The 18,589-nt window shown below is 39.6% G+C and overlaps 1 protein-coding gene across 1 annotated transcript; it reads left to right on the forward strand.

Annotated features, from left to right (window-relative positions):
* Positions 1-2,316: 2,316 nt before the first annotated feature.
* On the forward strand, positions 2,317-8,902 carry hp (haptoglobin). The gene is made up of 4 exons (XM_085402743.1): positions 2,317-2,400; positions 2,675-2,763; positions 6,694-6,977; positions 7,500-8,902. Exons 1-4 carry the CDS (start codon positions 2,333-2,335, stop codon positions 8,058-8,060), a joined length of 1,002 nt encoding a protein of 333 aa, XP_085258869.1. The 5' UTR covers positions 2,317-2,332; the 3' UTR covers positions 8,061-8,902.
* The last annotated feature ends 9,687 nt before the right edge of the window (positions 8,903-18,589 follow it).

The following is an 18,589-nucleotide window of genomic DNA, read 5'->3' on the forward strand; positions in this document are numbered from 1 at the left end:
CTGAGTGTCATCTCCTTAGCACCGCCGCCATAAAGTGACTTACCCTGACATTAGTGTTAGAGTTTTAGGGTTTTGCTACCAAGTTATGTTCTTAAACTGATTACCCTTAGGAAATGTTTCTCAGGGCTCCCTAGAAGTCAAATCTTCACACCCAATTAGACTATATTTTAAGTACAGAGCATGAATATTAAATCTATCTAGTCAGTTACTGATAGTTTTTAATGCATGACTGAGAATGAGAGCATAATGGCCTCCACACATTTTCTGTCAGTACTCATAAAAAAATGAACACAAAATAAAATGTGTCAGGCCAGCACAAGCTGCCAAAACAGCTTCCCTTCAGTTTGGCATTGATTCTGCAAGTCTGAACTTTACTGGAGGGAAGAATACGATTTGTCCATAAGCAGTTCCCTCAGTTGGTCTTTTGATGATCTATCGCAGTGGTCCAAAAATCCTCAATACGTGTTGCAAACACTATAACATACAAGACTAATTCTGTGTGGCATGTAAATAAAAGCGGAATCCAATGCAAATCTCATATTTTATTTACATATCAAACATTTTTTTTAAAAAAAGTGTCATTTTAAGGAAAATATTGAGTCTAATTTGAATTTGATGTCATTGACATGTCTCAAAAAACTTGGGACCGGGCCTGTTTACCACTGTGCAGCATTCCCTCTTCTTTTAACAGCAGCCCATAAATGTCAGGAAATTGAGGACAGCCTCGTCTGATATAGGATTCTAGTCCTGGGCCTTCTTTGCCATATTTTTGTTTGATGATGCTCCAAATTGTTTTCAGCTGGTGAAAGGTCTGGACTGCACGCAGGTCATGCTGTTGTAATAGATGCAGTATGTGGTTTACCATTGTCTTGCTGAAATATGCAACGCTTTCCCTTAAAAATAAATAGTGAGAGCATATGTTGCTGTAAAACCTGTATATACATTTCAATACTGATGGTGCCTTTTTCACATGTGCCAATACTGCCAATTCCAAACTAATACAGCCCCATACCATCAGTGATGCAGGCTTTTGAACCTAGCACTGTTAGTCCCTTTAGAGGGTCACATCTTCCATGTTTTCCAAAAATAAATACGAATTTTGTTTTATCTGACCACTGAACACTTTTCCACTTCAATTCAGTCCATTTTAGATGCGCTTTGGCCCAGTGAAGATCGTGGCAATTAAAACATATGTTCACATATGTCTTATTCCTTGTGTCATAGAGCTTTAACCTGCGTCTGTGGCTAGCATAGTTAACTGTGTTCCTGAGCACATGCAATGATTTCCATGACAGAACCATGACTATTTATAATGCCGTGCTGCCTGAGGGCCCAGAGATCATAGGCGTTCAGTATCGATTTTCGGCCTTGTCTCTTGTGCAGAGAGATTTCTCTCAGAGTCTTTTTATCTTATTGGGCCCTTTGCCCATCTTTACTTCTGAAAAACTCTGATTTCATTTTACACCGCATCGCAACATTTTAGGCATTAAGGCTGTATGATTCTTCCTCTTGATAGTTTCAACCTTGGTTAGACCACTCCCAATGCGAAATAAAGTTATAATCACTAATAAGAACATTGTAGTGAACACAGACGTGTTTTAATCGCACGTCTGAGTAACCTCTACACAGCCTCTGTTAAATAAATGCCCAAAGCCTCAATTCTGGACTTCCCACCATGAAACACATCTAAATTATTCCAGCACAAGGTAACTATTTACTTCCATGAATCTGATGAAATGCTGCGTTTTTGTTCCCTACAGACAAACCCATTCATCTGAACCTCGTTTTGTGTAATAACAAAATAAACAGAACACAGTGTTGCAAAATACTTCTCATCCACAAGTGATAGCAGTGTGTCAGAATCCGTCAGCACTGTTTATCTTTAGTAAACTATGAAGTAAATCTATGACCAAAGTACAAACTGTTATACTTTGCAAAATTAAAAAACACAGAATTACAAAACCTGCAGTTTGTTAGATCCACTGCTGAGCTAAAGTGTTAAAATACAAAAAATAAAAAAATAGACTAAACCAGCAGAAATTAACACGTTTTACCACTGTGCTATGGTATTTTGCCATTGTGCATTTTTATACTTAATTTAATTCAGTTTATTATACAACAAAATATATCATATATATTAACAAAAGATGGATATGCCCCAGATTGTATGCACCCTGACTCTAGTCTTTAGAGAGCGTCTGAATAGAGGAATAAAAGTCAGATTGCACAATTATTTATTTTAGATTTCAGGAATCGATACTTTTGTTCTAAACAGAAATTTCCAGAGCAGAGGTGATGCCTCTGAGCAGATATAAATACTCCCAGCAGAAAAATGCACAACACACTCGACAGAAGAGACTTAGCATTGTTGAAGAAGATGAATATGATCTACAGAATGGCGTAAGTTGGATTATTTTTTGGTTTTCATCAAATCTCTTAATAATTACAATCCATAAATCAAAGCATTGTTTTACCATGAAAGGTTTTCCATTCGTCATCTATCATTTCCTACATGCTGTAAATCCAATGCTGATATATCGATCTCAGTAATTAAATAACTGACTCCTTACAGTTTCTCATTCTATTTTTTTATCTGCTCCCAGCTCCACCGACCCACAGAAGCAGAGGCATTTAATTTTTATTCATCATTTCTCTCTCTTGTTGTCGTGTGAAGGTTTTCTCTGACTGTGGTCGTCCTGGCTGCGTGGGCCTGCCTGGCAGATGTGGCTCATGCTGAAGAAAGGATGAAAGCCTCTGTGTTAGGTAACACATACTCTTAATTCGAAATAAGCTTTTTACTTCAATATTTCATGTAACAAAAAGGTTTCTGCATGGTATAGTATTTGACCAGCCAAGCATTTAAAAAACAGCCTTAAAAAGCAATGCTGCTTTGAGTCAAACTGAGACGTCAGCACGCTAACTGGCTCACCGTGACAGCTGATATTTAACAGATATGTTTATCATGTCATATCTTGCTTTATAAGTAAGCCAGTGATGTAAATATCCATGTAAGCATTCTAACAATTGACATTAATTAGCACTTACTACAAAAAGAAGTCATTCATTTTGCAGATTGTAGTAACTTGTTTTGAATGTCAGCAGAATAATCAGAGGTTATCACAGCTAAAGATCAGTCAGCCAGTATAGTAGGCTCAGTTGGCCTCGAAATAAGAAATAACAGCATAAAGTCAAATAATTCAAACAAGGATAGTTAAAAGTATTCAAGCATCATCAAGTTACCCTGAAAGCTGATTCTCTTATCTCAATGTTGCGTTTTCAGTTGGAGAAGCATTTCATCGCTTCTAAAAACCACAAGTTAAAAAAATCAAAATCAAAACGCTTGCAGTTTAAATATGGGTCTCAGTAAAGTTCAGTAAAGTTTAACCAAAACTAAACTAAAAACTACAACTATATGTCAAAAGACATTTTTGTTAATTACATATAAACATGACTTTTAAAAATAATTAACTGTAACTAACTGAACTGATTTTGTAAATTCGGAAACGTAACTAAAACAAAATGACAATATACAGGGAATACCCCTGTGATATTGTTGTGTACATGAAATTTTATGGTAATCCATTCCAGCTTTGTTCCGATAAATGAGTGTGGAACAAACCGTATTTTGACTTACTGCCATACTCTCAGATTACTGTGACATTTACCACTGCACTTCCTTCAGTATCAGCAGCAGCAGCCGCTTTTTCACTTCAACCACCCACAAAGTTCAAAGCTGTGAAAAAAACAGTTTTCACCAGCTGTGTCAAACGTAGAAGTGGGCTGTGAAAGGGCTCCAAATTATGCCAGTTGGGGGGGCTTGCAAATTACAGTAACAGCTGCAAAAAATTGTTTGTTGTTTTTAGACTTTTTTCCTATATTGTTGGTCTATTTTTGCAACCTAACACATTTGCATACCACAGTGTGGTGTGAGAGCTGCCAAAGTTGCTTTTTTTAAATGCAGGCTGTTCATCAATTCTGTAAATGGGTATACCATTCAATTTGATTACTGCAATAAAGCTCTTATACTTCTTTAAACTAAAAGGGAAGAATTTATAAATATCAGGTTATTAAATATGAGTTTAGTGGTCAAACCCACTTGAGATGAAATTGGGCTTCATGTATTCCTTGAACTAAAATGACTTTGACACCCTTGGGTTATAACGAAACCTCCTCTGCAGCTGCTGTTCAGACAGATAACTCCTGCATTAAATGACACGTGCTTTCCTGAGGGATCTGAGGACTGGTGACTTTTTTTCCCTTCATTTGGCTCTGAGGCTACTGCCTTTGAAAGGGAAATCTTCTGCTTCCCTGCTTCTCCCCAAACAGCTGATAAAAACTTTACAATAATCCAAACAATCAGTTTTTAGTGAAAGATAACTGAACCCACTGGAGACGTGATGAAAGACATTTTTAATAAGACAAAGGATGCTATTGTTTACTAAAAATATTAACATAATGAGACAAAGAAAACAAGAAATGTAGCACAGATACTAAATCCATTCATTGTTGCTGTGATGTGTTAAAATAATAAGTTGTTCATTTCTTGTAATACATTATGTGCTGTACTTAATACAATAAATGAACAAAATATTGGAACTCATTCTTGGTATATTAATTCTGCCAGAAGGATGTAAAATTAGAAGAAAATTGATGATAGTCTTTCAGTGCTGTACGGAGCTATCAATACATTAGTCAAAGCGGTCTTCATGATTATCTCAGCCACACAAAAGACTAGTGGATGAAAAGCACAGAGAACAGATTCCATATTTTGCTCCATGATACATTATTTAAAGTCTGTTGTTTTTGAAAAGGCTTTTTAGAGCAAGAAAGTGTCGTATTCAGATGGAAAAGCTCTGCTGAAAAAGCAGGAAGAGATAACAATATTCTTTAATGACTGAAGGGCACAAAGTAAAACGTGACAAGCCTGACATCAAGCAGGTCATGTTTTATTAATTAGGTTTAAGTTCTACTTGAGGGAAAATGGGAAAGAGCAAAAGTGCTGTTAACAAAGCAGAAATGCTCAAACTGACAAAGTGTCCTTAAGGTCTACGCCTAAAACAAACATGTTCTAAATATCCGTTTATGCAGGAGGTCTCATTAAGACAGAGAGAGAACAAATTAGAAAGCAGCAAAACAGGATGAGCGAGTCAAACATAACATTTGTGACAGTTTCAGGCAATGAAAAAATTGCAAGCTGTTTTTTAAAACAACAACAACAACAACAACAAATGAATTAGAATTTATGGGAATACCAAAAAATTTGTGCTTCATTAAAAAAGATAATAATTAAGATGACAATAAAAGTCATCTCAAAGCACTTTATACTATAAAATGAATGAAAACAAAGATACTACAGGACAACAAATCTATACTCTGTACTTGCATTTGACCAGATGCCATTGAATTGAATGGTTTACATTGTGTTTATGTGACAAAATTACATGGAAAATGTACATGTGATCACATTACTTAAAGTCAGCATTATGGGCATAAATGTTGTTTTTTGTGCAAATTATGTAGGGCTAAGAGTTGCAGCAAAGCACAGTAGTTTACTTTAAATGTTTAATTTCAACCAATTTGAATGGATGGATATATTTGAAAATTTGCGATGACGATATAACTGACGATGTAACTGATGCGAGACAAAATAGTTTACAGTGCAAAAACCCTCCACCAATGTATTTTCACTTAAACAAGCAGCAGTTTTTTATGTGCATTAAAGCTATATAAAAATGTAACAGTGCAAATGCCTTGCTGACAGTTTAACCAAAAGGCATTTGCAGTGGAATATATGGACATATCCTGAGCATAACCATGTATAATATCCACAAAAGTTAAAAAGAGGTGCTTTGCAACATGAAACTGCAGTGTGCCAAATAAATAAGTCAAATACGTATTTTTCAGATCATAAGGTGCACGGGATTATAAGGCGCATTAAGCAAAAATAAAGCAGTCAGATAAGTCTAACTTTATTCAACTCATTCTTCTTGCTTCCTCCACTTCTGCACCATTGACTCATTAATGCTGAATTTTCTCGCAGCTGCTCTGTTCCCAAGTTGTACTGCGTGACGCCTTGAGTTTAAAATCCGCTTAATACGCATGTCTCTTAACAGGTGCCATTTTGGGGTCCTTATACACACACAATACAGTAATATTATGTTGAAGCACAGTACGTATCACTCCGGGAGGCTCCTGACTACGGTAGCCGTAATGCTCCAACAGTCCATCAAGCATTGCGGGTTCGTAGCTTAGCAAAGTCGTACTAAAACATTTGACAGATTGCTGAGCGCCGTGTACCACATAAAATCGGTTTGAGGTCAGTAAGCACAACCAGAATTCATACATAAGGCACGCGGGATTATAAGGTGCACTGTCGATTTTTGAGAGTGCCTTATAGTCGGACATCACAGGTAAAAAATGTATCCTTTTTTAACACAAAGTATTTTAAAGAGGTTGATAATGAGTTTAAACACTTTACTGAGCAGAATTAAAGTATGAGGTGCCGGTCGAGTATAACGTCTAATGTCCCAGTATGTGGATAAATGGTCTCCAGAGGTCAATAGTTTTTGTAAAATGTGGATGGCGAAGCTTTTTTGTGATGAACTAAATTGTGTAAACTTGAACTGTAGGCCAAGACAATATTTGACAGGATCGACAGGATTATAAATAAGAATGTCTGCGTTAACTTCCCAGCCTCCAGGACAGCATCTGTCCGCTCCAGGCGAATGGTTGGTGGGAAACTGGCTCCTCATGTGCCCTGGCAGGCCATGGTCTACATTGCTGAGAGCATGCTGGATGGAGGTTATGCAGGCGGTGCTCTCATCTCTGACCGCTGGGTGTTGACGGCTGGAAGAAACCTTTTTGTTAGGAAGAGTCGGGAGGACATTCAGGGACAGGAGCCTGTCATCCCTAAAGTGTACCTGGGAATTACAAAAAAGGATGATGCTAAATCTTCCAATGAGGTTGCTGTTGAGAAGGTGAGGAAAGGAAACTGTTGTAGAGTCAAGAATTATATTATTTTACTATATGTTTGTTTTTCTTTTGTTTTCTTGTTCTGTCATTTCTATACACACCATGTTTTTAAGGTTCCACAAGTTTATAAAATAATCAAGTATGTGGATATCTTTTTCATTAAAGTCAAAGTTAAGTCATGAAAGGATTGCTTTTTAACACCACATAGTTGCTAGCATTTCTGAGCTTAAAGAAATTTGTTCAAACCTTCAGGGTGAGTGATGTGAATTCTACTGAATGAGACCAAATGATTCATGTGAAAATATATCACTTTTTATGAACTTCTTTGAAATCTGGCATACTTACATGTCTTTAGACCTTAAAATTTATTATCAACGGGAAATTTGTCATCATTTTAATGGCTCTTACTTCATACTTCATTACACGTTTATTCTGTGTTAGGAAGCACTGCTTGAAAGTGAAAAAAAAATACAAAGCTAAATGCAACATCAAACTTAAGAACAAACTTTTGCATTTCCCTCCTGCAGGTTGTTCTCCATCCAGGCTTTCAGAATCAGTCTGACTGGAACAACGACCTGGCTCTGATCCAGCTGAAGCAGCCTGTCGTTATAAATGATAAAGTGACCCCCATCCCATTACCAGAGAGAGGCCAGGACCTGGCCAAGGCCGTGCGTGGGTCAGGAATTATCACTGGATGGGGCTGGGGACCCCTTCTCACCCCTTCTCCCTTTCTCAAACACATCGTAGTCCCACTGGCCAATCACTCTGAGTGTAGGGCTGAATATGAAAGTCTTGCACTCACGCCAACTGTAGATGATGACATGATCTGCACTGCTGCCACAGAATATCAGGAGAATGTCTGTTTTGGGGATGCAGGTGGCGCTCTGGCTGTCACAGATCCTGAAACTGGGGACATATATGCTGCAGGGATCCTTTCCTATGATAAATCCTGCACTAGGTACAAGCATGCAGTGTATATGAAGCTTTCCTCGTATTTGCCCTGGATCCACAGCATTATGAGAGGAGATACAGACACATCAACTGCTGTGCGCTTTGAAGCGATGTCTGCGATGTACAAAAGGCAGTAGTAATTCGGCTGTCCTTTAAGTGTTGAGGAGGTGTTTAATCTGTGATTTGTTTTTGTTTTTTTAAAGTGCTTGTGAAGTAACACCTGTTGTTTTGTATCATTTAAATCTGTGAAGAGAGGGAAAAATACACTGAATATTTTTTTTTTAAAAGAAGAAGGAACAGACATTAAAATGTACCACAGTAAAAGCAATCTCTTTCCTTTCATCTTGGACAGTGATGTCATAAAGCTCCTCAAATAAAGGCTATCTCATCATCATCATCATCTCAACTGTCAATTAATATGTGTATCCATCATTTACATACTGCCTTCTTGCAACTCGCTGAAAGTTGCGCTTGTTTCATGCTCATAGGAAACTGCACCTTTCTCTGTCAAACCAGTGTGTTTATCTCCCGTTAAGACTCGGGCTAAAGCTAAAATGCTAGCAGATTTTTTTTCTGGTGGTTTGCACATGTTCCTTGTGGATAAAGCACTAGTATTTCACCGTTAACTAAGGAAAGACCAGTATACAAAGCAAGCTGCCAGTGTCTCAGCTTTTACTGCTCTGGGATCAGTTATGATTGCTGCTTCATATGGAAACACAATGACCATTAGCAAGTAAACAAGCTTCAGTGATATAGCATCGTAAACAAAGGAGTTTCATCTTGCTAACCACTTTGTCCAACATGTGCGATGTAAAATTTGAAAAAATTGTTAATAATTCATTTAATACATTAACAAAGAAAGCTCTGATGATGTGAGGTCTAATAAAATACAACAGCTCAGTTATCAAATTATGGAAGTGTTCACGTTATGTTGTGCCAAGGTTATAACAGAAATCCATCAGCTGCTATGGAGCTCTACTCAAAGACGGTATAATAAAGATGTGACATTAATATTACCCACTGCTATCTGACTCTTTATTTTGGGACCATATTTGGATGAGTGTTGTGCTCAGTTATTGGCTAGTTAGTGTTAAGAAAGAGACTCTAGACCTTCACTCATCAAAATGTAAGCATAAACTTATTCTTAAATGGGATTTCTTGTATTTGGCAATAACCAATACTACTAGAAGGCTAATCATATTAAGTCCTCCAAAAGCACAAGTTACTCAGTAACTCTAATTAATGGCCATACATCCACTGATACACATGCATATTGTAGCTGGCTGTGGGTAGTTTAAAGAAGGCTGACCTACTTTTGGAGCTGCAAGTGGCCATTTGAGAAACATTGGCATTGGCATAATTTTTTAGCCTTGGAGGTTCCCATTTGGCTCAATTTTACATTTTGAACTAACACTTGCAAGCGAAACACAACTCCACAACACTGGTGAGGAGTTCTGTCAAGGAAGAGAATGCTGCTGCTATTACAGCTCTAAAATGGTAAAACTGCTTCCTTTTAGCTAAGCTGTCAGTCTGAGACTTTTGGCTGGTTATGTGGTGAATAGATGTTGCCAATATCAACTAGTTATGAAATGATGTAAAAGGACAAATGGGTGCACAACCTTTGGACCAGTGACTATGCAAATATGGATGTAGCCACCAAGTCCTGCTGATCCATCTCAGCTTCTTAAAAAAAGAAATTATGAGCATGGGTCAGATTTGTTTGTGAAACCAATAACCTTTTATTGTCCTCCTTGATGTTTCTAAAAGGGCCATAATTTATGAAAGAAAAATTATGTTGTATTCAGAATGCTCCGTATCATCTTTTACTGACTTTCAAAAACTGAATTTTATTTTGTCTACTTTCCTTAAACACAATGATGTGAGACATCATTGCTGATACAGGTGTCAGATTAATAATGTGTCCTCATGAGGAACTGCTCTGCGCAGACGTGAAGTTTCCCTGTTGCCCATTCTGAAAAGAGACTTAAGAGCTTCAAAGGTTGAGACTACATTTCATCATGTGCAGTCATCAGCGTGAAAGCAAAAGTTAACAATAAATCAAAAGAAAATAACCCAATTCAGAATTTGAGGACTTTAAGTGTTGCCTCCACATTTTTTTTCTTTCACCTAGAGCAGCAAGACTTCAAAGATATTTTTGTCTGGCAGGTGTGTTCACTCTGCCACAAATCACGAACTGTCTCAACAACAAATGCCCTGAACAGTGATATGACGACAGCCGCCTGTCTAGTTGATTCAATGTGATAGCAAAGATAAAACAGAAGGAAAAATCAAAGTGTGGAGGAGAGATGATTGATTTTATACCTTGGAATCTTTTTCATTGTATTGTAAAGACAAACAAGTTTAGGTCAAGGAGACAGGCATAATGAGACTGATGGTCTTTATTACTATCATCTCAAATATATAAGTGAGTCATTTCATCTGCTTGCCATAGTCCCCAGCCTCCACGATGGAAACTGCTGCTGGCTTTTATAAAATTGCTCAAGAAATGAAATACTGTGATTCTCTTCCTTCTTCTCATTTCTTCCTCCATGCATTTCTAATTATGGTGATTTTCTTTAGTTACTTTATCTTAAAAAAGGAGGAGAGCAGGATTTTACCAGGAAAAAAAAGAAAAGAAAAACTTATAAATCAACCCAAGACAGTCAAAAATCATATTCTCTCCAACATTTCCAATAGAGGCATCCAGGAAGCGTGAAGTGATGCAAAAGTCAGTCTAATCTCCATGTTTTTTTTACCTTGTTTGTTACTTCCTGTTTTATTTTGATAGCCTGTCATCTAATATACCAATACATACATGTGTTGCCACACTGCCCTTATATCCTCCCATGTTTTTAAGCCCTCTGTTTGCTTCTGTTTTTTGTTGAGTTCCCCATCAAGCTATGCGTTTTCATTTAACAAATCCATTTGGGGCCTTTTCTGCTGAACACTTTGATGTCTAAACAGTTTGAAATCAAAGCAACAACTAAACTAACTCTTATGTTTTGGGTGCACAGATGTGACAGTGATTGCTCAGCACTGCTCTTCCTCTCTGGAATATCTTTTTATCCACTGCAAACCGTTTTATTCTCCGCGGGAGTTTGCTTCATTCATCCTGGCCGCTGTTTACATCCCGCCAGACGCAGATGCGCAGGCAGCTCAGTGCGCACTCGCGGAGCAGATTCTCCACACGGAGCGGACATTCCCGGACTCTCTCATCATTGCTCTTGGGGACTTTAACAAAGCCAATCTGAGCCATGAGCTTCCAAAATATAAGCAGTATATTAAATGCCCGACCAGAGAGGAGAGGACATTAGACCACTGTTACAGCACGATCAGCGGGGCCTATCGCGCGGTGCCCCGAGCTTGACTTTCTGACCACGTCATGATCCACCTAATCCCCGCGTACAGACAGAGGCTGAAGCTCTCCAAACCTGTCGTGAGGACTAAAAAACTGTGGAGCAACGAGGCTGTGGAGGAGCTTCGCACGTGTTTGGAGACCACAGACTGGGACACAATGAAGGCTGCTTCTAACAGCTTGGACGAGTTTACGGACACTGTCACCTCCTATATCCACTTCTGTGAGGACAGCATTGTGCCATCACGCACCAGGGTGAGTTATAACAATGACAAACCCTGGTTTACTCCTAAACTCAAAAAGCTGTGGCTGGAAAAGAGAAAGGCGTTCAGAAGCGGAGACAGGGACTGCTACAGAGAGGCCAAGTACAGGTTCACTAAAGAAGTGGACATCGCTAAACATCAGCACTCTGAGAAGATGCAGCAGCAGATCTCAGAGAATGACTCGGCCTCTGTGTGGAAAGGTTTTAGGAATATCACAAACTACAAGCCTAAACCCCCCCACTCCACTGATGACTTGCTCTTAGCCAATACCCTTAACGACTTCTACTGCCGTTTTGACGAGCCATCAGGCAGCCTTCACACCTCCAACGGCCCCAACAATAGAGGCACTTTGGACACTAATTCCCCCACCTCTCCCCCCTCCATAGAGCCATCACCACCTTCAAACCGTTCACCTACAACACCCCCCTCCTCACCCCACACAAAAGAGGATTTCACACCACCTCCTCCCACCACAACTCTTCATATTCATGAAGCAGATGTGAGGAAGCAGTTTAAGAACCTGAATGCTCGGAAAGCTCCCGGCCCAGACGGTGTGTCTCCTGCCACCCTCAGACACTGTGCAAACGAGCTGGCCCCAGTGTTTTCTGGCATCTTCAACTCCTCACTGCAGGCATGTCATGTGCCTGCCTGCTTCAAGTCCTCCACCATAATCCCTGTCCCCAAGAAACCTAGGATCACTGGACTAAATGACTACAGACCCGTGGCTCTGACATCTGTGGTCATGAAGTCATTTGAGCGCCTAGTTCTCTCCCATCTCAGGACCCTCACGGCCCCCCTCCTGGACCCCCTGCAGTTTGCATACAGAGCCAACAGGTCTGTAGATGACGCCATCAACATGGCCCTACACTTCATCCTGCAGCATCTGGACTCCCCAGGAACCTACGCCAGGATCCTGTTTGTGGACTTCAGCTCTGCCTTCAACACCATCCTTCCAGACCATCTCCGAGACAAGCTTTCCCAGATGAATGTGCCTGATCCCATCTGCCGGTGGATCACTGACTTCCTGACGGACAGGAAGCAGCATGTGAGGCTGGGAAAGAATGTCTCGGACTCCCGGACCATCAGCACCGGCTCTCCTCAGGGCTGTGTTCTTTCTCCTCTGCTCTTCTCCCTGTACACCAACTGCTGCACCTCCACCCACCAGTCTGTCAAGCTAATCAAGTTTGCAGATGACACCACCGTTATTGGACTCATCTCGGACGGGGACGAGTCTGCCTACAGGAGGGAGGTTGAACGTCTGGTGTCCTGGTGCAGCCACAACAACCTGGTGCTGAATGCCCAGAAGACAGTGGAGATTATTGTGGACTTCAGGAAGCACACAGCCCCACTCCCCCCCATCATCCTGACTGACACCCCCATCACCTCTGTGGACTCATTCCGCTTCCTGGGTACCACCATCACCCAGGACCTGAAGTGGGAGCCCACCATCACCTCCGTCATCAAGAAAGCCCAGCAGAGGATGTACTTCCTGAGGCAGCTGAAGAAATTCAACCTGCCAACACGGACGATGATGCAGTTCTACACTGCAATCATCGAGTCCATCCTCACCTCCTCCATCACCGTGTGGTACGCTGGAGCCACTATCAGGGACAAACAGAGACTGCAGCGTGTTGTGCGCTCTGCTGAGAAGGTGATTGGCTGCAGACTCCCATCTTTGCAGGACCTGTACACCTCCAGGACATTGCGGCGTGCAGCTCGGATCTCAGCTGACCCTTCTCACCCTGGACTAGAGATGGCACGATACCACTTTTTTATGTCCGATACCGATACCGATATCATAAATTTGGATATCTGCCGATACCGATATGAATCCGATATAGTGTTTTTTAATCAACAAAACTGTTTTTTAAATATCTTGCTGCATTTTGTATAAGTTCATACTCAAGTTTAAAACAACAACTACACTAAAGCTATTCTGTTATACCTGTATGCAAAAAAAATATTTCATAGTTCAGCAATACTGATCAATCTAATAAACTTAAACCTACACCATCCTCCCTATTCTGGTATTTTAAAGAGTACTTAGCATAAATATTAAGCAACCTAACTAATAGGGTTCCAACTCCCAGCAACAACAAAAATAAATAAATAAAAAATAGGGAACCACCCCTCACGCTCCACCTCATGATGCTTAATCGACGTAATCAACCTTAATTTGATGCAGTGTGACAAAAAATGCACAGAAATCAATTATTTTTCAAGAAATATTAAATAGATTCAACATCTTTCTTCAACAAAATTGCAGACTGCACAGATGGTACCTTCCCAAAGGAAAAAGTACTATAGCTTACTAGGGTATATATATATATATTAGACTTAATAGTTACTATATACAGTAATTGACTTCTATTCATTTTACATCAAATTAAAACTTTGGGTGTCAGATAATTATTCATTAAAAGCTAGACATTTTAAATGAGAATAAGAAAGAAAAGTATGTCTTTGTGCCCCCTTTTCCCTGTTAATGCCCTATCGGCCCCCCTGGCTAAACTTTGCTAGATCCGCCCCTGCACAGTTACCAGCCGTCAGCTACGTAGAAAAAGATCCTGGTGTAGAAATTAATATTAAATAAATTCTAACAACAGCTGATCAAGCTTAAACGTGCTGCTGTTGTTCAGCCGCTGGTTTCCTCTTTCTGGTGCAAAGTGGGCCAAAAGCAAACTAGAGACACGGACTCGCGACAGAAAAGCCGATCAGCTGATCGTTAAGCAGTTTCATGATTGAAGTAGCAGCAGGAGAGGCAGTCGCTTGTTAAGCTTAACGCAGGAATGCTTTACAAACATTCAGAGATGGACTTACACACTTGCTTTACTTCTCTCGGGATAACTTTGTCGGAGATGAAATGCCGGGTTGCTAGCGAAGCTCCAAATGCTATCCAGACCACCGACAGGTCCCGCATGCCACAGCCGCTCTATCACGTGATGCATACTGCTCCGACGTGCTAACGTTCTGAGGTGAGTTACGGCGTGTTGCAAGTTTTGTGAGGTGCTTTTGTGATATTTAATGGATCGGATTACATTTTTTATTTTTCTCCGATATCCGATCCAGTAATTTAGGTCAGTATCGGACCGATACCGATACGTAATATCGGATCGGTCCATCTCTACCCTGGACACAGTCTGTTTGACCTGCTCCCCTCAGGCAGGAGGCTCCGGTCCATTCGCACCAGAACCTCTCGCCATAAGAACAGTTTCTTCCCCTCTGCTGTTGGACACATGAACAATAACCATATGACTGTACCCGCCACTAACACATGACCCTACGCTGTGTCACTGCATCATTCCATGTTTGGCACTGATCACCACCTGCACTCATGTATATATCTTTCAACGTAGCACTCTTAATTCTTATTCTCATGTATATATCTCATGTATATCTCATGCACATATCTTTCCACGTAGCACTTTTAATTCTTATCCCTACTTTTATTTTTTTCCATGTCTATTTAAGTGCTATTTATGACACTATGTTTGCACTGAAGCACCGCAGCAATTTCCTAATGTTGTAAACCTGCTCAACATTTGGCAATAAACCCCATTCTGATTCTGATTCTGTAGGAGGTGAAGACGTGGTACCAGGAGAGAACTCAAACTCTTTGGTACCTCTGCTCTAAAAGACTGCAGGTGATAGGAGGTTTAAACCAAACTGCCTCACTGTACCAACATACTGCCCCTGAAACGAGACATCAAAGATATTTATCCTTATTACTGACACCTACCATTCATCGTACCACAAATGTAAGGAGCTTCCCATGGCCAGGACTTTCCCTTGAAAGCTCACGATTAAGAGAAGAAAACATGAATTTACAGTCCTTTCTTTGGTGGTCTGACTGTTTTTATACTAATTCCACGTCTGTAAATCACTTCACGATCTTATAACAGCTCACTTGTCTGGCATGCTGACAGTCCTGGGCAGGAACAATAGAAAAAGAAGTTCTACCCCTTAAGCTGCTCGCTGAAGTGTGCGCAAAATCATTTAATGCTTTGACCTTTTTTTAGCTGAAATAAAAATCCAGAGAGTTAAAAAGTACTTTTTTTTTTTATCTGATCTGCAGCAGAGTGCAAGGAGTTCTTCTCCATGGCTGTTAAAATATTAATATCCCTGTCAAACACCATTACTCTCTACCAGTGTCAGGGAGTGCTCTGTCTGACTCCATCACCCCTGAAAGCACCAGCATAGGTCACAGCTGTAGAATTAACATGGACATTTTTTTTAAATGCATACTTACATTTTTGTTTAGTTTATACAATCATATGCATTAGTTCTTAAACTGAATTCAGTTTTTTTAACTGCATCTACAGCAGAAGTAGACTATCATTCATGTTAAAATATTCACTGCTCTCAACTGCCACTTTACTGAATATTTGTTACCCATGTTCTGTAAAAACACCAAACTTTTAAAGATGAGACAAGATTTTGGAGGTTTATATGTCACATCTGATGAACTGTGGGGCATGAGGCCAAACGAAAAGAGGTGTCACACGTAAAATTCAGTTCAAAGTTTTAGCAGGTCCTGAACTCATATGGGTTCATCTTGACAGGAAGTCATTATTGTTGTCGTCTAGTCATTTTTATTCAAGCTCTTTATTCAGACTTCCCAACACAGCCCTGTTCCTGTAGTTCCCGTCCTGCTTATTTGTCACAACAAACAGGAACTCAGTTTCAAGGCAAATTTACTCTGTAAATTTAATCTTCATGGGAACGAATGGGTCTTTGTGACACCAGTTCTGCAAAATAAAGCTATTTTCTAAGTCAGTCAGTCAGTTAGAAGTGCGTTGTGTACTCAGCTGCTGGTTTGTGTACTCTGTTGTCGTGGGTAACTGGGAAACAGAATCCTTTTAGGCTTCACTGACCATTGCCATATTCACTGCACTGCACGTTTTTCGATAAGGCAATAATAGAGCAGGATTTTTTTTCCTGTCATTTGTTAATCATAGATAGCCTTATTCGTGGTAGACGTGCTTGCTTGGACACTTCCCTTCAGATTTTATCAGGAAATAATAGAGTCAGCCATCAAAACAACTGTAAGATTAAAATATAAACCAGTCTTTGTGCTGAAATGCCAGTATCTATCCTCCTGATTTCTCTTTTTTTCAGAATCATTAAAATCCATTAAAGAGTATCCATGTCTGTATTCAGTTTTTACATATATTCTTATACGTGATAATTATCATGCTTTACTGACACCTCGACTGAATTCATCAAATAGATATTTTAGTGCTGGAGTGATGTCATCTAGCCTGAATCTCTTAATAGAGCTGAGGTCTCAAATTAAGCACGGAGGGGATCCGGCTTTTGCAGTTACAGCCACGAGACTGTGGAACAACCTTCCGCTCAATATTCATACTGAAAAGTCTCTACAGTCTTTTAAACTCTGTCTTAAAACTCTATTGCTTTGTAGTCAACCTTGTTGCTTTTAATTGTGCTATAGAGATCAAATTACCATGGGTAGCCCCTTTTTTAATGCGTTGATGATGCCTCTATTGAGTGGAGGAAAGTAACTACATATTTTCACTCAGGTACTGTAGTCAAATATTGTGACATTTATTCATGCTTGTATGTATTTATGTTTAAACATATGCCATTTTGAATGTAATAATCCAGATAACAATGTACCATAGGTTAAAGGTCATACAGCTAACATTTTTAAATCATAAAATAAACAAATTATTAAATAATATCAACAGTCCTGGCATTATGTCACTGGTGACATATGGATTGCTCTCATGTAAAAGCATTTAGGAAACAGGCTAAAAAATACAGTTATCTTTGAAAAACTGCTACTAATGATAGTAAAATAAAGAAAAACACTCTAAAGTAATGTTATGTACGGGTAAAGTGATTTGTTCACTGTTTGCAGGGTTGGCAGTTTGATTTCTGGCCCTTGCACATGATAAAGCATCTTTGCGCAAGACTGTGGCCCAATATTAAAGACGCAACATCAACTATCAGTGCAAGGGGCGAAAAAGAAGAAATCATTGGGCAACTGCTGTAACCACAGGCCTGCTTGAGCTCAAGTTAGAGAGATAGGTTAGGCCAGACAAAAGTATTTAAGGCTCCATGCAAATCACTGGTGCCTAAAGTCTTTCACATCACACCGTTATTTTTGTTTTTACTTACACTCTACTTCTTGACGGGAACCAGTATGTTCTTCTTTAAAATACTGTGTGGTTTAGAGAGGAACTGAAATACTCTGAGTCCTCTGCAGCTGTGCCTTCTCAGGTTCTGACACAATGGGGAGGGATGATGGACCTAATGGGTATTAAATGCCATGCAAATGCCAGGACTGTCACGCCTTCCTGCCCAGAGTACAACCAGTTGTCATGACTCAGCTGTGTATTGCCTTTGAAGTTTGGATAATAAGTTGATACTAAGTCATTGTAGACCGAAAATCATATATAAAGCTTAGACATGTGTTTAGAGAACACTTTTTTTCCTGAGGGAGGGTTTTAGCAGAGGCTTGCAGAGCGAGGATAATAGTAACAGGGAGAAGTTTACTCTGCGCAGAATCTTAAGCAACTTCTCGTTGTTTTTTGAAAAACAACAGCATGCCACAAAAAGACAACATGCATTTAAGTGCAAAACTTCAAAGATGTACACTTCCTTCTGCAACCAATTACAACAAAGTGACTATTGTAGCTGTACGCCACTGCAGCTGTCATAAAACTGTGCCACTGTGCTTTTTCCTCCTCAGTTTCACAAGTCGTTGTGCAGTGAAATATAAATCTGCAGTCTGTGACACCCTAAAACGCTAAATATGATTTGACTGTGCCTTTCAAACTGTATATGTGCACAGTATAACAGGTACATTTTGGAGCCATTGTTGTTTAATTGTCTTAAGGTCATATTTCAGTGATTAAATATTATATTAACAGAATTGATTTAAAAATCAAAGATCTCCAAACCCATAATACAAACAAATGGTTTGTTTCCCAGAATTAAAGTTCTCTTCAGAAACACAGTCTGCTTCTTCACCTGCACCACATGTTTCAGACCATCAAAGAATTGTTAATATTAGATAACAATA

The sequence above is a fragment of the Rhamphochromis longiceps genome, linkage group LG1, assembly GCF_057381845.1.
Source record: "Rhamphochromis longiceps isolate RC_006_pf linkage group LG1, R_longiceps_female_GT1.1, whole genome shotgun sequence".
NCBI classification, from domain to species: Eukaryota; Metazoa; Chordata; class Actinopteri; order Cichliformes; family Cichlidae; genus Rhamphochromis; species Rhamphochromis longiceps.